Source organism: Benincasa hispida, chromosome 1 (assembly GCF_027475165.1).
Source record: "Benincasa hispida cultivar pf3 chromosome 1, pf3_genome.v1.1, whole genome shotgun sequence".
NCBI lineage: Eukaryota > Viridiplantae > Streptophyta > Magnoliopsida > Cucurbitales > Cucurbitaceae > Benincasa > Benincasa hispida.
Window position 1 is genome coordinate 93,843,505 of NC_143478.1, and position 14,461 is coordinate 93,857,965.

Here is a 14,461-nt window from a genome sequence, read left to right on the forward strand (position 1 = left end):
AAGATAAAAATCCTCGAAAATGAAAAAAAAAATTAGTAGTAAAAAAGACTTGATTGATGATGTAAATACTCATGAAGAAATCATCGACATGACTAGTGAGGAAAGTGAAATACCTAAAGATAATAATGAGATTTCAATAAACTATGTTATGACAGAAAAAAGATGGAATCGAACTAGTGTCGTTATTGACAACATTTTTGTGTAAATATTGCTCTTTATATCTGAAAATAAGGATCTTGATGTTGGGATTGGTGTCCTAAATCTCTTGTAATCTCGTAGTTTTGTAAACTTTGTATAAATATATTGTTGTTAATAAAATAAGTGTTATTTTATAAGCATATACTCAATCCAATAAACTAAGATTCGAAGTTATTTTATGTAATTTAAATAAGTATGTAGAGATATACAAGTGGATCTTGTTTAAATAATAATCGAAACGGTTTGTAGTAGATGGATAAGGCTGGGTACCTTATTCTAGTGATACTACAATAAAACCCACTTTGTAGGTATTACAAGTGTTGTAAAATGCTACAAATGATCTGAATCTGATCATTCATATGGAGACATGTGAGTGGGGGTATCCTATACAAAGTGTTTGTATAAGACTGAACCACGAAATGATTAGTCTCTTTATATAACGCCATTAATAATAGAGACTTACACTTCACTAGGATGACCATAGGTGACGTGACTTGAATCCTGAGTGAGTTGTGAACTCCTACTCATGAAGGCGGTCTTTTGACTTGTATGGGTGAGAGTGGCTAGATTGCCAACTCAACAAGCATATCATTTTGGAGATTTGTCTGACTGGGGAGCTGGAACACAGGTACACACGACGGAATTCACTCCTTCCCCAATGCAGGAGTAAGTAGATAAATTACTTCCTTAAGGGCTGATTCCGAGGCCTGAACATAGTGGCCACACCCTCTCTTGTCCCTAGAGGAACTTGGTCATAGTTGGACTATGACTTATTGTTCATTAGAGGGATCAATGGTAATTATGGAGTTAGATGTAACTATAGGGGCAAATCGATAATTTTGACTCAACTGTACTTACGAGCAATTTGTGAAGGGTCATCGCACTGCTGAGTGGTTATATCCAATGGACACATAAATTTATCTGTGGTGTGAAGAGTGCAGCTGTCAGTTTTTAGTGGAATGACCACCAGTTAACAGATGTTGGGTAATTTAATTAAAGAGTTTAATTAATTATCCGAGTACCGTTCGAGCTTCAATCTACAGGTTCATAAGGCCCCATCCGTAGCTCAACAGGAATTTAATTGAGAATTATTTTTGAATTAGTTTGAAGTGTTCAAATTAATTGAGGTAATTATAATTAATTAAATTAATTCTATATGAGATATAATTAATATAATGTATTTTATATATTATAATATAGGACTAGTTGTATAAATAAAATTCAAGCCCAAAATAATAGAATATGTAGTACAAGGATAAACTAATTGCATATATAGATAAAAAAAAATGGTAAAAGACTAAAAAACCCATGCCTAGCCACCATTTTGCTCACTTCTTTCCAGTTTTCTCAAATTAAAAGCTATCACTGATAGCAGCTATCAGTGATAGCCACTGATAGCTACTATCAGCTGTTATCATGGATAGCTTCTATCAATTGCTATAACTATCAACGATAGCTTTCAATTTGAGAAAAATTAATATAATATTGAAATATTAGCTTTTAATTTGCTATCAATTATTAGTAGCTATCATTGATTCATTTTTGTTAATTGGAATCAACCTTGAAATATCAATACTTAAGGCTATCAATGACTATCAATGATAAATTGAAAGAAGACCAACATTTCGATTATCACAGTAGCTATCACTAATAATCTTTTATCATGGCTATCACTGATAGCAGCTATCAGTCACTATCACTGATAGACTTTCATCAATTAGAACCAACCTAACTAGTTATCACCTTTGAAAGAAACTCGATATATAGATATCACCTAAGTTCTATCATCGATATCACTAACATTACTCATATTGTGGTTATCAATGATAGCTTCTTTCACTGATAAGATGCTATCAATGATCTCACTGATATCATGCTATCAGTGATAGTTCTCTATCACCGATAACGTGCTATCAGTGGTAGCTTCTATCATTGATAACGTGCAATCAGGAGCTTCTATCATCGATAACATGCTATTAGTATTAGCTTCTATCACTAGTAACATGCTATAAGTAGTAGCTTCTATCAATCATAGCCACAGAACACCTTTTTGCCCCTTTCTTGTCCTTCCCAAACATTTATAAGTTCCTTTTCTTTTCGATGATAGCTTCTATCACTGATAAGTATGTTATTAGTGATAAACTTCTAGGCATTCCACTTACATTTAGTTCGAGGTTCAACTTTATTAATTAAATTCATTAAGTTGGCTATCAATGATAGATTTCTATAAGTGGTTATTAACTATGAAAATATAATCAAAGATTAAGCTATCAATGATATAAAATATTAGTGGCTATCATTGATAGACTTTCATTTGCTATTTATATTTATTATTTGTTATAATAATCAAACGTAATGATTAGCTTGTTGGTGTTAAGTCACTTATGAATTGGGTACTTTCAAGTTTTGGGTACGAAACTCAACCTCATAATTCTTGTGAAAAAAAAGGAAGAAGAAAAAATTTTAAAAATAAGAGAAAGAGAAGAAACAAAAACTGAAGAAAAGAAAGAAAATTCAATAGAAACAAAGAAATATAAACCGGAGAAATGAAAGAAAAAAAAAAGGAAGAAGAAAAAATCGGAGAAAGAAAAGTAAATAAAAGTAAAAAAAAAGGAATAAACAAAAACGAAAGAAAGAAAAGAAAATTAAAAAAAAGAGGAAAATGAAAGAAAATAAAAAATAAAGGAAAAAACTCACAATCCCTCTCTTCCTCTCTATCTCCCTTCCCTCTTCCAAGGATTCAAGCAAAACCTACAATTTTTGCTTGAATCCTTTGTCCCAAGAGAATATAGAGGGTTCTCAAGTGGTGGTATCCTTTTTAAAGAAGGAGATCCATTTGTGATTTGTTCGAGGGATTTATTCTTCAAAGATAAGGGTTTCTGAAACTCTTAGTTTTCCTTTACTATTGCATGCTATAATTTATGTAAATGCATGTTTTGTTCTTGTTTGACCGTAAAACTTATATTCAATGAAAAACTAAAATTGGGATGATCTTACTTCTGCTCAAAAGTTCTCTCCCTTGTTAGAGTTCCTTCACCCAAACCAAAATCTGTTGAAGAATTTCGACATAGAAAAGATTGACTTTAGTAGAAAGAAACAATCAAGATAGAATTAAACCCACTTTCAAAACGACAGGTTGGACCAATAGTTCGAACACCAAAAAGTGTCAAACCTGTCAAACCTGTTGGATACAATGAGTATTTGTGAGAAAAAGAAATGAAAATAATGAGGTCATAAGATACAAAGCAAGACTAGTTGCACAAGGTTTTTCACAAAGACCTGGTATTAATTATGAGGAGACATATTCTCCAATTGTGGATGCAATTATACTAAGAGATTTAATTGGTTTGACTGTGTATAAAAGTCTGGATATGCATTTTATGGATGTAGTCACAATATATTTTTTAGATCTCTTGATAATGATATTTATATGAGAATCTCATAAGGATTTAAAGTACCTAAAACATATACATCAAATTCTTGAGAATTGTATTCAATAAAGTTACAAAGATCACTATATAGATTGAAACAATCAGGATGGATGTGGTACAATCGTCCGAGTGGATATTTATTGAAAGAAGGATATCAAAATAATCCAATATGTCCATATGTTTTTATAAAGAAATCACAGTAAGAATTTGCTATTATAACGGTATATGTTGATAACTTGAATATAATTGGAACTCTTGAAGAACTTTCAAAGGCAATAGAATATCTTAAGGAAGAATTTGAGATGAAGGATCTCGAAAAAACAAAATTTGTTTTGGTTTACAAATTGAGCATTTAGTAGATAGAATATTTATTCATCAGTTAACTTATACAAGAAAATTTTTGAAAAGATTTTATATGGACAAAGCACATCCATTAAATATTCCAATAGAAGTCCGTTCATTATATATAAAGAAAGATATATTTCGACCTTGAGATGATAATGAAGAACTTTTTGGTCCTGAAGTACCATATCTTAGTGCAATTAGTGCACTTATGTATCTTGCTAATAATACAAGACCAGATATTACATTTTCAGTAAGTTTATTAGCTAGATATAATTCTTCTACAAAAAGACATTGGAACGAAATTAAGCATATAATCCGTTATCTCCAAGGAACAATCAATATGGATTTGTTTTATTTAAATAAATCAAATTTTGACCTAGTTAGTTATGTAGATTCTGGATATTTATCTGATCCACACAAAGCTAGATCTCAAATAGGTTATTTGTTCACATGTGGAGGAACTGCTATATCATGGCGATCGGTAGACCATTACGGCCATTTCCTCAAGTCATGCTAAAGTTCTTACAATTCACGAGGCTAGTAAAGAATGTGTATAACTAAGATCAATGACTCAACACATTCGTGAAATATGTGGCTTGTCTTCTAATAAAAATCTTCCAACAATATTATACGAAGACAACACAGCTTGCGTAACTCAAATCAATGGAGGATATATTAAAGAAGATAAAACAAAATCTATTTCACCAAAGCTTTTCTACACTCATGATCTTGAAGAAAATGACGACATCACTATACAACAAATTTGTTCGAAGGATAACCTGACAGACTTATTTACAAAGGATTACCAACCGCAACCTTTGAAAAATTGGTGCACAACATTGGAATCTGGCAACTCAAAGATCTTTGATGTTTTCATGAGGGAGAATAAATATATTATATCCTTTTAGGAGTGTATATTATATGAAATATGTACTATTTTTCCTTCACTAGGGTTTTTCCCATTGGGTTTTTCCTAGTAAGGTTTTAACGAAACTTATTTTATATATATATGGGCATCCAAGGGAGAGTATTATAAATATTATAAAAATAAATAGATGTCCGTTGCTTAGTGTTCTTAAAAGCCATGTGTTAATCTTCATGTTGTCCATGTGCCTTGTATTCATGCTTGGTGTCCATGTAAGACCACATCCTACTTGCCACTTTGTCTATTTAATAAATAGTGACATTTGGTGGATCTTAAGTTCACACACATTGGTGAGAAACCCACTTCAAATTTCCACTAAGTTTTCATATTATTACTTTTTCATAATTTTAGTTATTATATTATATTTATATATTATTATATTATATTTTCTCCATATCCGTTATGTTCCATTGTACTCCTCAATTTCATAACATATATATCTAAAAAATTGAAGTATTTGCGAGGATGGCTAAATGATCTTTCAATCTAAAAATGGAGTGCATCAAGGTAGATGAACGTATAAACTACCTAAAAAAATCTAAACTTTACACTTGTTTTCAATTTTAAAAAAATAAAATTCTAGTTAAGTAATAACATGAATCACATTATGAATTAAAAAACTAAAACATTGAAATTACATTATATATACTAACATTGATTAAAACGATGGCTTATGATAATTAGTATAAATAAGAAAATACATTTAATAATTAGGTATATTGGAAAACACAAGCAAACGAAGAAATCAGAAGTTCAAGTTACCTCATATGGAATTATAATGTTGTATTTGTAGAAGAATTGACCTATGTTTCATTTTTAATCCTCTCAAGATTAGATACGAGCTTTTCGTAATCTTTTAAGTTCAAATTAAATTAAATGACAATAGACTTGTTTGCCTTAAGTCCATTTTATCTTGGAATTATTTTTCCTGGTCTTTTCATGGCCTTTCAAGTTCAAATTCACCCGTAACAAATGGTATTATTGAAACGAAAAAAGTTCAAGAGTATCTTTAAAAAGAAATAAAATGTTGAAAGATATTTACTATAATTTAACCTTTTGTTAAATTACAAGTTTAATATCTAAATTTTAAATTTTTTTTTACTATTTGATTCAGAAACTTTCAAAACTAATACAGCATGTTTGGCTTAGGCCCAAAGAGTAGGAGTTGGGTGAGTAAGTTGTTAACTCCACTCATTGTTTTACTCAAAGAGTTCTTAAACCCATGGCTAAATTTTAAATTTTAAATCGTTAGATAACTTTAATCCTTATATTATATGAATATATTTGGATATTGGGACTTTAGGGATCGTTGGATGCATAGATTCAAAGTCAAACGTGTAGAGACTTATCCAAGGGAGCTATAAACCTTGAGAATCGCAGATATTTGTGTTTGGAGGTAGATAAAATGCCTAGGTTTGGATAATATATATATGCATATTACAATATTTTAATAATTGTTTTCTGAATTGTATAACGTCGAATATGCCGTGGATCAATTTTTATAATAGATTTGAATGAAACATTAAATTTATTCACTTCTAAATTAAATTTATATTAGCTATATGCTTTATACCCCTAATTTATTACCTTTACTCTATTGATTTTCATGGCTGTAATGTAGAAAAGACAATAATATAGTTTTTCTTTAATAACAAATTTAGTCTTTGATAACAAAGTAGAAAAATCAGAATTTTAGTTTACCAACATTGACAAACTTACAACAAATTTTTACTCAAGAGTTCATTTAATATCATTCTCAATTCATCCACCATAATTTCCGTCAATTACTAATGAAAATGTGACGTGATACCTATTTTTTATTAAAAATTATTTAGCAACAACTGCTGACGGTCATACTAATGTTGGAGAAGAAGAATAACAGATTCAATTGGATCGATTTAAACTGTGAATTTAGTTTCATCTTAAATGACTGTGTAACTAAGATATATTTGTCTTACCAAGATTATGTGTTGATTTAGTGTTCTCTATTGTCAAAGAAAATCACTCCCTAATTAATATAGTCTTTTCGGCTTAAGTATAGCCCAATTAATTGAAGCATATGCTATCGACTAAAAAAATCAAATGTTTGAATCTTTCCACCCTTATGGATTTTTAGGAATATTTAAGGGTAATAAAATGTAGAAAAAGTAAAAAACAGATATGAACATGAACAATAACTTTAAAGAAGTATTTACCAGTGTCTTTATTAACTAATTTCTATTATCATCAATTATTATAAAAAATAACAGTAATGAAAGATTTAATCAAAATCCCCTTAAATATTTACATGAGACGGTACCCAAAAGATGGCAGATTCTCGCTGTAATCTGGCATTTGAGCATTTCCCTTTCACCTACTGACATTCAAATACAAAGGAAAAAACTCAGACAAGAACAGAATTCATGGCAAGAGAAACACAGGTACCAAAAAAAAAAAAAAATCCTCTCCTCTGAGGCAATAAGATCCCTAGTGAAAAACAGACGGCCACTGCTCCTGTATGTTCTTCATCTCCATTTAACTTGATATGATGTCTCTCTCTCTCTTCTTCCTGCCTGCCTAGCTTTGGAGATATAGTCAAGACTCAAGAACAAGATATAAACCAAAGACTAAACGAGGTGCTCGCCAAACTAAAAGCTTTAGCTGAGTTTTGCATCAAATATCAGCCCATGAACCGCTGCAAGTAACATAACTTAATCAGAGAAGAATAAGAGGAGGATTGAGTTCCTTGTTCGAAGACTCAAATGCAGTCTCTCACCTTAAGAAACCTTGTCAAACTAACAGAGCAGACAGTATGAACCTTCCCTATTGTTCCTAGACATTAGAAACGCACTGACATGCTACCATCTGTAAGTTGTATCACACAGTTGTTAATTTTACTCTCTCCACCTAATCCGAACGGCGGACACCAAGATGACAGATTTGGACACAGACGAAGTTTTAGAAAAATATGCATTGGCTTTCTAGAAGTAAAAGGGCACCAAATTTATCAACATACAGCAGAGAAACAGTGAGACTGTTTCACATTATCTCTAACAATCTACTTTTATCTTTGTCATTTTACAGATTAAGTTTCTCGTCTATTTACTAAGTAGAAGTGTCATAATATAACTCTTGTGTGAATATCAAGTTTCCCTGCTATTCCAACAGTGCAGGAATTCAAGCAAGGGTAAGAGGAAGATAACTACAAATGGTTCGTACTAAAAGAATTCAGCAGCTATATCTGAATAGGTCGATACAAAGTATGATGTAATGATTTCTGACTGATGTTTTAATTCTACAAAAGGAGTGGTTATAAATGCTTGGAAATGATATTCAGAAATGAAGACGAACAAAATTTGAAATTACCTATGCAACACTAAAAAATATCCAACAGGAAAGGTTTTGCCCTTATGCCCATTGCCACATTGCGTTCCAGAGCACAGATGCTGAAATGACCAAAGATTATTAGAACTTAGAAAGTCACCACAAAAAAAATTGATGCATGCACAATTTATAACATGGTTGCGACATCTCTGTGATATCATAAACAGGATAAGAAAAAAGAATCCACCTTCAAACAAAAGAACAAAGCTATAACAAATAACACACGCTGAATGTTATCCCAACAAAAGCATTGATAAAATCCAAGGGAAGATATGCATTTCATCAACGAAACTATGACATCAGATGTCCCTTGTATGAGATTTTTTGGCTGTAATCCATGCATAACAGAAGCCCTTCAAATGCCTCTTGGAATAAATATTAAAAATCAAACCAAATTCCAAAAGACAAAGATTGAAACGAAAATGAGAACATGTAAAATAATGTGTACGTATTTGGCAACATTACAAATAGAATTGAGGATAGAATTTTGTGTGAACTTGGGAATGCATTTGTGTTGCCTAAGTAAGTGTGTATATGATAGAGACTACAGAGAGATTTGCACAATAACTCACAGAGAACATGGTAAATGTCTGCCATTCCTTTCAGAACTCTCATCTTGGGACAAACTTTGTTGAGATGGTAGAATAAATTACTGAGAGAAAGAGAAACCTTTTGAAGATGTAACCCCATAAAAAAATCAGTGTCCAATTAGCTTTGTAATCTACAAATGGAAGTAAAAGAAAGAATATGAGCTCCTTTTGAGCTTTCTGTTACATTTTATCTAAGCACCATTCTACAAAATCTCTTTTCAGCTATTGGCCAGTGTGGTATTCAAAGCTTCCAACTGAGCTGTAGAGAAAGGAGGTACCCTTTTCCTTGCCAATGTTAGGATAAATTGAGCCCTACCAGGCTGCCCCATCTTGTTAAGGCCTTTAAGTAATGAATGAATTGTATCAATGTTTGGAAACCAATTCTTGTTCATGGCATCTTTGCACATTGTATATGCCAGATTAAAATCCCCACTTCTGCATAGGTAATGAAGCATGGTTTGATAAATTTTGACATTTGGTTTATATCCATTCCCATGCAAAGCAGAATAAACCCTTTTGGCCATATCAAGAAACCCAGCTTGGCAAAAACCTTTTATTACTAGATTGTAAGTAACCTCATCCGGTACAATCCCAATGTTCCTCATTACATTCATCAATTTATTAGCATCCCATGCTCTTCTCCTATCAATCAAATATTGAATTCTCACATTGAAAGAAGCAACATTGGGGAAACAACCCCTCAAAACCATTAGATTCCACAGACCATTACTAATTTCGCATCGATTATCCTTGTAAAAAGCTGAAATTAACGTCGTATAGGTAACTACATCTGGTCTTATTCCCACCTTCTCCATCTCTACCATGAGAAGATAAGCTCTATTTAAAATACCCAAATCACAAAAGGCCTTAACAACAATGTTAACAGAAATAATATCCAACTCAATATTGAATTTTTCTGGAGCTTCACTTAAAAATGCCTCAAGGGCTCCTAAATCACGGGTCTTCATCAAAACCTTAAGCACAGCATTAAAAGACTTAACAGTCCTACGGCAGCCATATAAGTGCATATCATAAAATGTGTCAAGGGCATGCTTGATCATCTCAGCCTTACCATATAGCATTATGATCCTTATAATGAATCCTTCACGGCGCCCCTGTGGTAGAGTCTTCTGATGCTCAAGTAAATGCTCAATGTAATCAAAGCGACGAGCTCCAGCCAGTCGAGACACAGTGTCTTCAAAAGCAAATCGATTCTCAATCACAAGCCGATTGTGCGCATTGGCTTTAAAGAGATGGAACAGCTTTTCTGGGTCCCGTTCTGCTTTAAGCTTTACGAGGGCAGGTTCCTCGAGAGGCTTCGAGTTCTGAACGTGATTCAATACAGCCGCAGCGGTGTCTGTAGATGTAGCAGCATGGCAGAATCTGCGAATGGGTCGCAGAGAGAGCATGTTCTAGGCGTCTCCTCAGGAAGAAGAAACATACCCATCCATCAAAATCAAGATCTAAGTCGTTCTTGAAAAAAATAGCCAGTGCCCCCAATTACAAACTGGATAAACCGAGAAGCCGCTGCTAATTCAATAATGAAAAGCAGTGATTTTTGACAAATTGAAACACACCCAGAAACGAAATCCGATTAAAATAAACTCGAAGAACACTAATCGGTGCATAAACAGCGAGAATGTGAAGAACAGTGATGTAGTAATCCAAAAACCATTAGAAACAATAAGATTTGTTGAAAAAGAAAAGGAAAGGGGGCGATTCAGAGAAAGAAGTGCGGTGGAAAGAATCGAGATTGGTGTATGAAGAATGAAAGGACTGCGGTGAGGGATCCAAGCGGAGGAAAGGTCTGAAAATTTGAGAGGGTGGGATATTTGTTATGGGCTGCGTTTTCTGGTGGGGTTTTCGGGGGTTTAGGTTTTGTTTTGCAAATTGCCATGGATTTTTTAACTCATGATTGTAGAGATGAAGGTCCATAAGTTTTGTGCGCTCCTCAAATAGGCGGAGATCTTGCTTCTCACTTCTTTTCTTTTGGTTAAAATCAAGTTTCAAAATACAAATGTTGTTGCAAATATGGAGATCCAATTTTATGAAAATATCTGTATCCATGGAAATTTTTGAAAAATTTATGAAAATTTATGGATACATATGAAGATGGATGGAAATTGTTATAATTAGTTAATAAAATTTTGATGATAATTTAGTTAGACTATAATTGATCATTTTTAGTCACATTTTCTATAAAGTAAGACAACGTTTAGATATCTATTGTAAATATCTGTGTAAATGTTGATACGATAGTAGAAATAAATGTTGATACGATAGTAGAAATTTTTAAAAATATATAAAAATTATTACAAAATAATATAGAGTTTAGGAATATTTTGAGGTGAAATGATGTAAAAATTATGAAAGTTTTGGATGGTAAAGAAGAAAAAAAAACTTACATCAATTCAATCTTCAAGTGAAATGATATGAAAAATAATGAAAAAGATTGAATGAGGTTAAAAATAGATATATGGTTTTTTTCAAATTCAAATTCTTTAGAAAGGAAAGTTCTAAACTAAAAATTGAGAAAAATTGGAAATTTAAGAAGTAACACATATAAAAGGCTAAATCCTTTATTGAGAATGATATCGGCATGTGAAAAAAATCGATTTTTTTTTACAAAATATCGAAATTTCTCGAAATTTTCTCAAAAATTTGAAATTTCATCGAAATGGGGGAACCAAAATATTCTTGAAATTTTGTTGAAATTGGAGGAAAAACGAAATTTTCCCGAATTAAAATTTCGAGGCCATCAAAATCTCAAAATTTCAATCAAAATTTCAATGAAAATTTTAACCATAGTTAAAATATGATTTTTGAAATTTTGTACACATGAGTGATGATCCCTAAGACCCAAATGAAATTTGACTCAAGATTTAAAATGAAATAAAATTTGGTACTCTTTTTACACTAGGCACTCGTAAAATTACTCATTTGACCCTGAAACACGTGTGATGGCTTGTCGTTGGACGTTGGTCTCATTCCTTCCTCCTGTTTCTTCCTTTCATTCCTTGTCACACAACACTTCACTGTTTTAAATGAATTTTTCATTCATCCCTCTGGTTTTTTCCTCTTCTTTCCATGTCTAATACAACACTTTAACACTTTTAAATGAATTCTAAATGTCAGATTGAGAAATCATATATATTTTGCATTGGGTTTCTCTCTCTCCAATTCCCAAATTCTCTTAGCAAATTAATTTCGACCACCAATTTTATCCATTGAGTCTGACTGCTAGTATCTCGAAAGATAACACTTTTTTAATATTTATCTTTTCATTTTCCTTGTCAGTTTTGTTTTTTGGTTTTCGTTTCGGGTGCATATACTTGGCTAGTTGGTTACAAACGTGTTAGGGTTTTTATTTGATATCTATAAGCATTACTACAAAAATAGTATTACTTGACGTTTGCAACTTTTAATTACTTGACGTTTTTATGAAAAATATCAAGTAATAGGTAATTTTAAAGAAAAACGTCAAGAAAACGGAAGTTGGCAGATTTTTTCGGATTTTTTTCATGTTGACACAATACTTGATATTTAAGAAAGATCAAGTTTAATTGTTGTTTTCTTGTCATTTTTAAAATGTCAAATATAATTTGCATAGGAAAGTTTTAATAGGCGCTGGCTTCATTTTTTCTTTTTCATCCCTCGCACACGCCACACCCAGAACGCTTTCTTCTTCTCGTGCAATTGTACTCAAAAGTTAGGGTTTGATATAACTGGTGCCTTCACATTGTCGAGAAGAGATTTCACACTGTCGTTGGTGATTTCACATTGTCGCTGGTGGTCCATGCTATCGCCGATAGTTCCATGCTGCTGCATCGACGACAGAACCGACGCAAATTTCCTGTAAGTTCAATTCACACATTTTGATTCTACTTACTTTCTTCTTTCTAAAATATTTGTTTGGATCTTTACTTTAGGTTTTTCAGCTCTTTGTAATAGATGGTGTTCTCTCTGCTTGATGTTTCTTTCTATTTTCTTGGTGGGTTTCTCTCTTTCTCTTCTAATGTTGGTCTCTTTGGGTTTATTTGGGAGTTTTTGCTCTAATGTGACTGAAATTTTGATAGTACTTGTAGCTAGTTGGTAGGTTTCTACTCTTTTTTGTTGTTTATATTATAATTTTTTGTTTGGTTTTATTGGGAGATTTTTGGCATGGTTCTTGCTCAAATGTGATTCTAACTTTGGTCTTATTTGATGTTTATCTTTGTTTTGTTGGTGGGTTTTTACTCTCTTTATTATTTTCTATTCTCATTTTTACTCTCTTTGTTCCACTCTTTGTTGAATCTAATTTCTTTTAGTGTTCCTCTCTGCCGTTCGTAGTGTTTTTCTGTGTTTTCTTATGTTGGGTACTTTTGTTTTGATTATTTATTTATTTACTAGTCTTGCACATGGGTGTAGTGACTGATGAATTCAGCTGATATTACGAATGTATCTGTGTTAAGTTTTGTTTTATTTCTTTTTTGGAGATGAAGAAGCTATCATTTTTTAATGCTTTTAAACTCAAAGAAACGTTGAAGTTGTATTATGGCTGGAATGATGATAGATTTAATGAATGTGTATGACTTTAAACTCTTTTTCTGCAATCCTCACTTAATCCGAGACTTGAATTTCAATGATATGAAGGGAGGATGAGAATGAATGAATCCTCTTGATATACCAATTTAAGTTTTAAGTTTGTTATGGAACTCATTTGATATTATGACTTCATTTACTTTTAGGCTAAATTCTAAAAACTTCCCTTGTACTTTGATATTTGTTGTAAAAATTTCCATAGTTTTTTGCAATATTATTCTTGACATTTCATAAAGATGTCAAACTTTGGTCTTATTTGATGTTTGTTTCTATTTTCATGGTGGGTTTCTTTCTCTCTTGGAAAATTTTGAACTATAATTATAATTTATAATTACTTGTTGCTGATAATTCATGGATGGTTTTCAGTTTTATAGGTACTTGCACTCAAAAGAAGTTTCAAAGTACATATTTGTTGACTCGTCCCTTATATCTGCTGGTTAAAACATTGAAGAAATTAGGGCTTGGAGCCTATGTAGCAGATTAATGGCTTCACAATAAAACCAAATCGTTTTTTCTCCTTTTAATCCAGGTAAGTAAAATTTTACTAATCAATTCATTAAAAGTTCTTGCATTAACAGTAAACATATACTACTTGTATTTTATTTAGTGGTCATTAGGCACTACTGGCTATTAATGCGTATGATGATATCGTCTATTATCTTAACTTATTATGAACATTATCTCGAGTAGATATCAGATACGTAACAGACATGTAAGTTAACCTTTTGTCCTATGATGCTTTTCGTCATTTAAAATTTAATTTATTTTACTGTTTTATGGTTGTTTCTTGGCAATAGGGCTATTGCGATCTTTTGATCCCAAAAATATTCAAAAATATCGAAAACAAACATTAGGAAAACTGTAAAGGCAAGTATAAACATATTTATTTGTTAATGAAATTATATATATGTAGGGTATTCCTAATGTGTATGCAACATAAATTATTTTCCTTTATGTATTATTGCAGTGTCCTTTACAAGTTGGAACCACTTAATGTTGATATTATGTGATGATATACATGAGAGATA

The 14,461-nt window shown here is 31.8% G+C and overlaps 1 protein-coding gene across 2 annotated transcripts; it reads right to left on the minus strand.

The window, feature by feature from the left end:
- Positions 1-7,077: 7,077 nt before the first annotated feature.
- On the minus strand, positions 7,078-10,867 carry LOC120088268 (Tetratricopeptide repeat (TPR)-like superfamily protein). Of its 2 annotated transcripts, XM_039045462.2 has the most exons (4): positions 8,835-10,805; positions 8,245-8,324; positions 7,655-7,743; positions 7,078-7,573 (listed from the first exon to the last, which is right to left on the minus strand). In XM_039045462.2, exon 1 carries the CDS (start codon positions 10,259-10,261, stop codon positions 9,071-9,073), a length of 1,191 nt encoding a protein of 396 aa, XP_038901390.2. In that variant the 5' UTR covers positions 10,262-10,805; the 3' UTR covers positions 7,078-7,573; positions 7,655-7,743; positions 8,245-8,324; positions 8,835-9,070. The 2 variants fall into 2 exon arrangements, with proteins under 2 accessions (XP_038901390.2, XP_038901360.2); XM_039045432.2 differs by lacking the exon at positions 7,655-7,743 and having other exon boundaries at positions 8,835-10,867.
- Between the last annotated feature and the right edge of the window lie 3,594 nt (positions 10,868-14,461).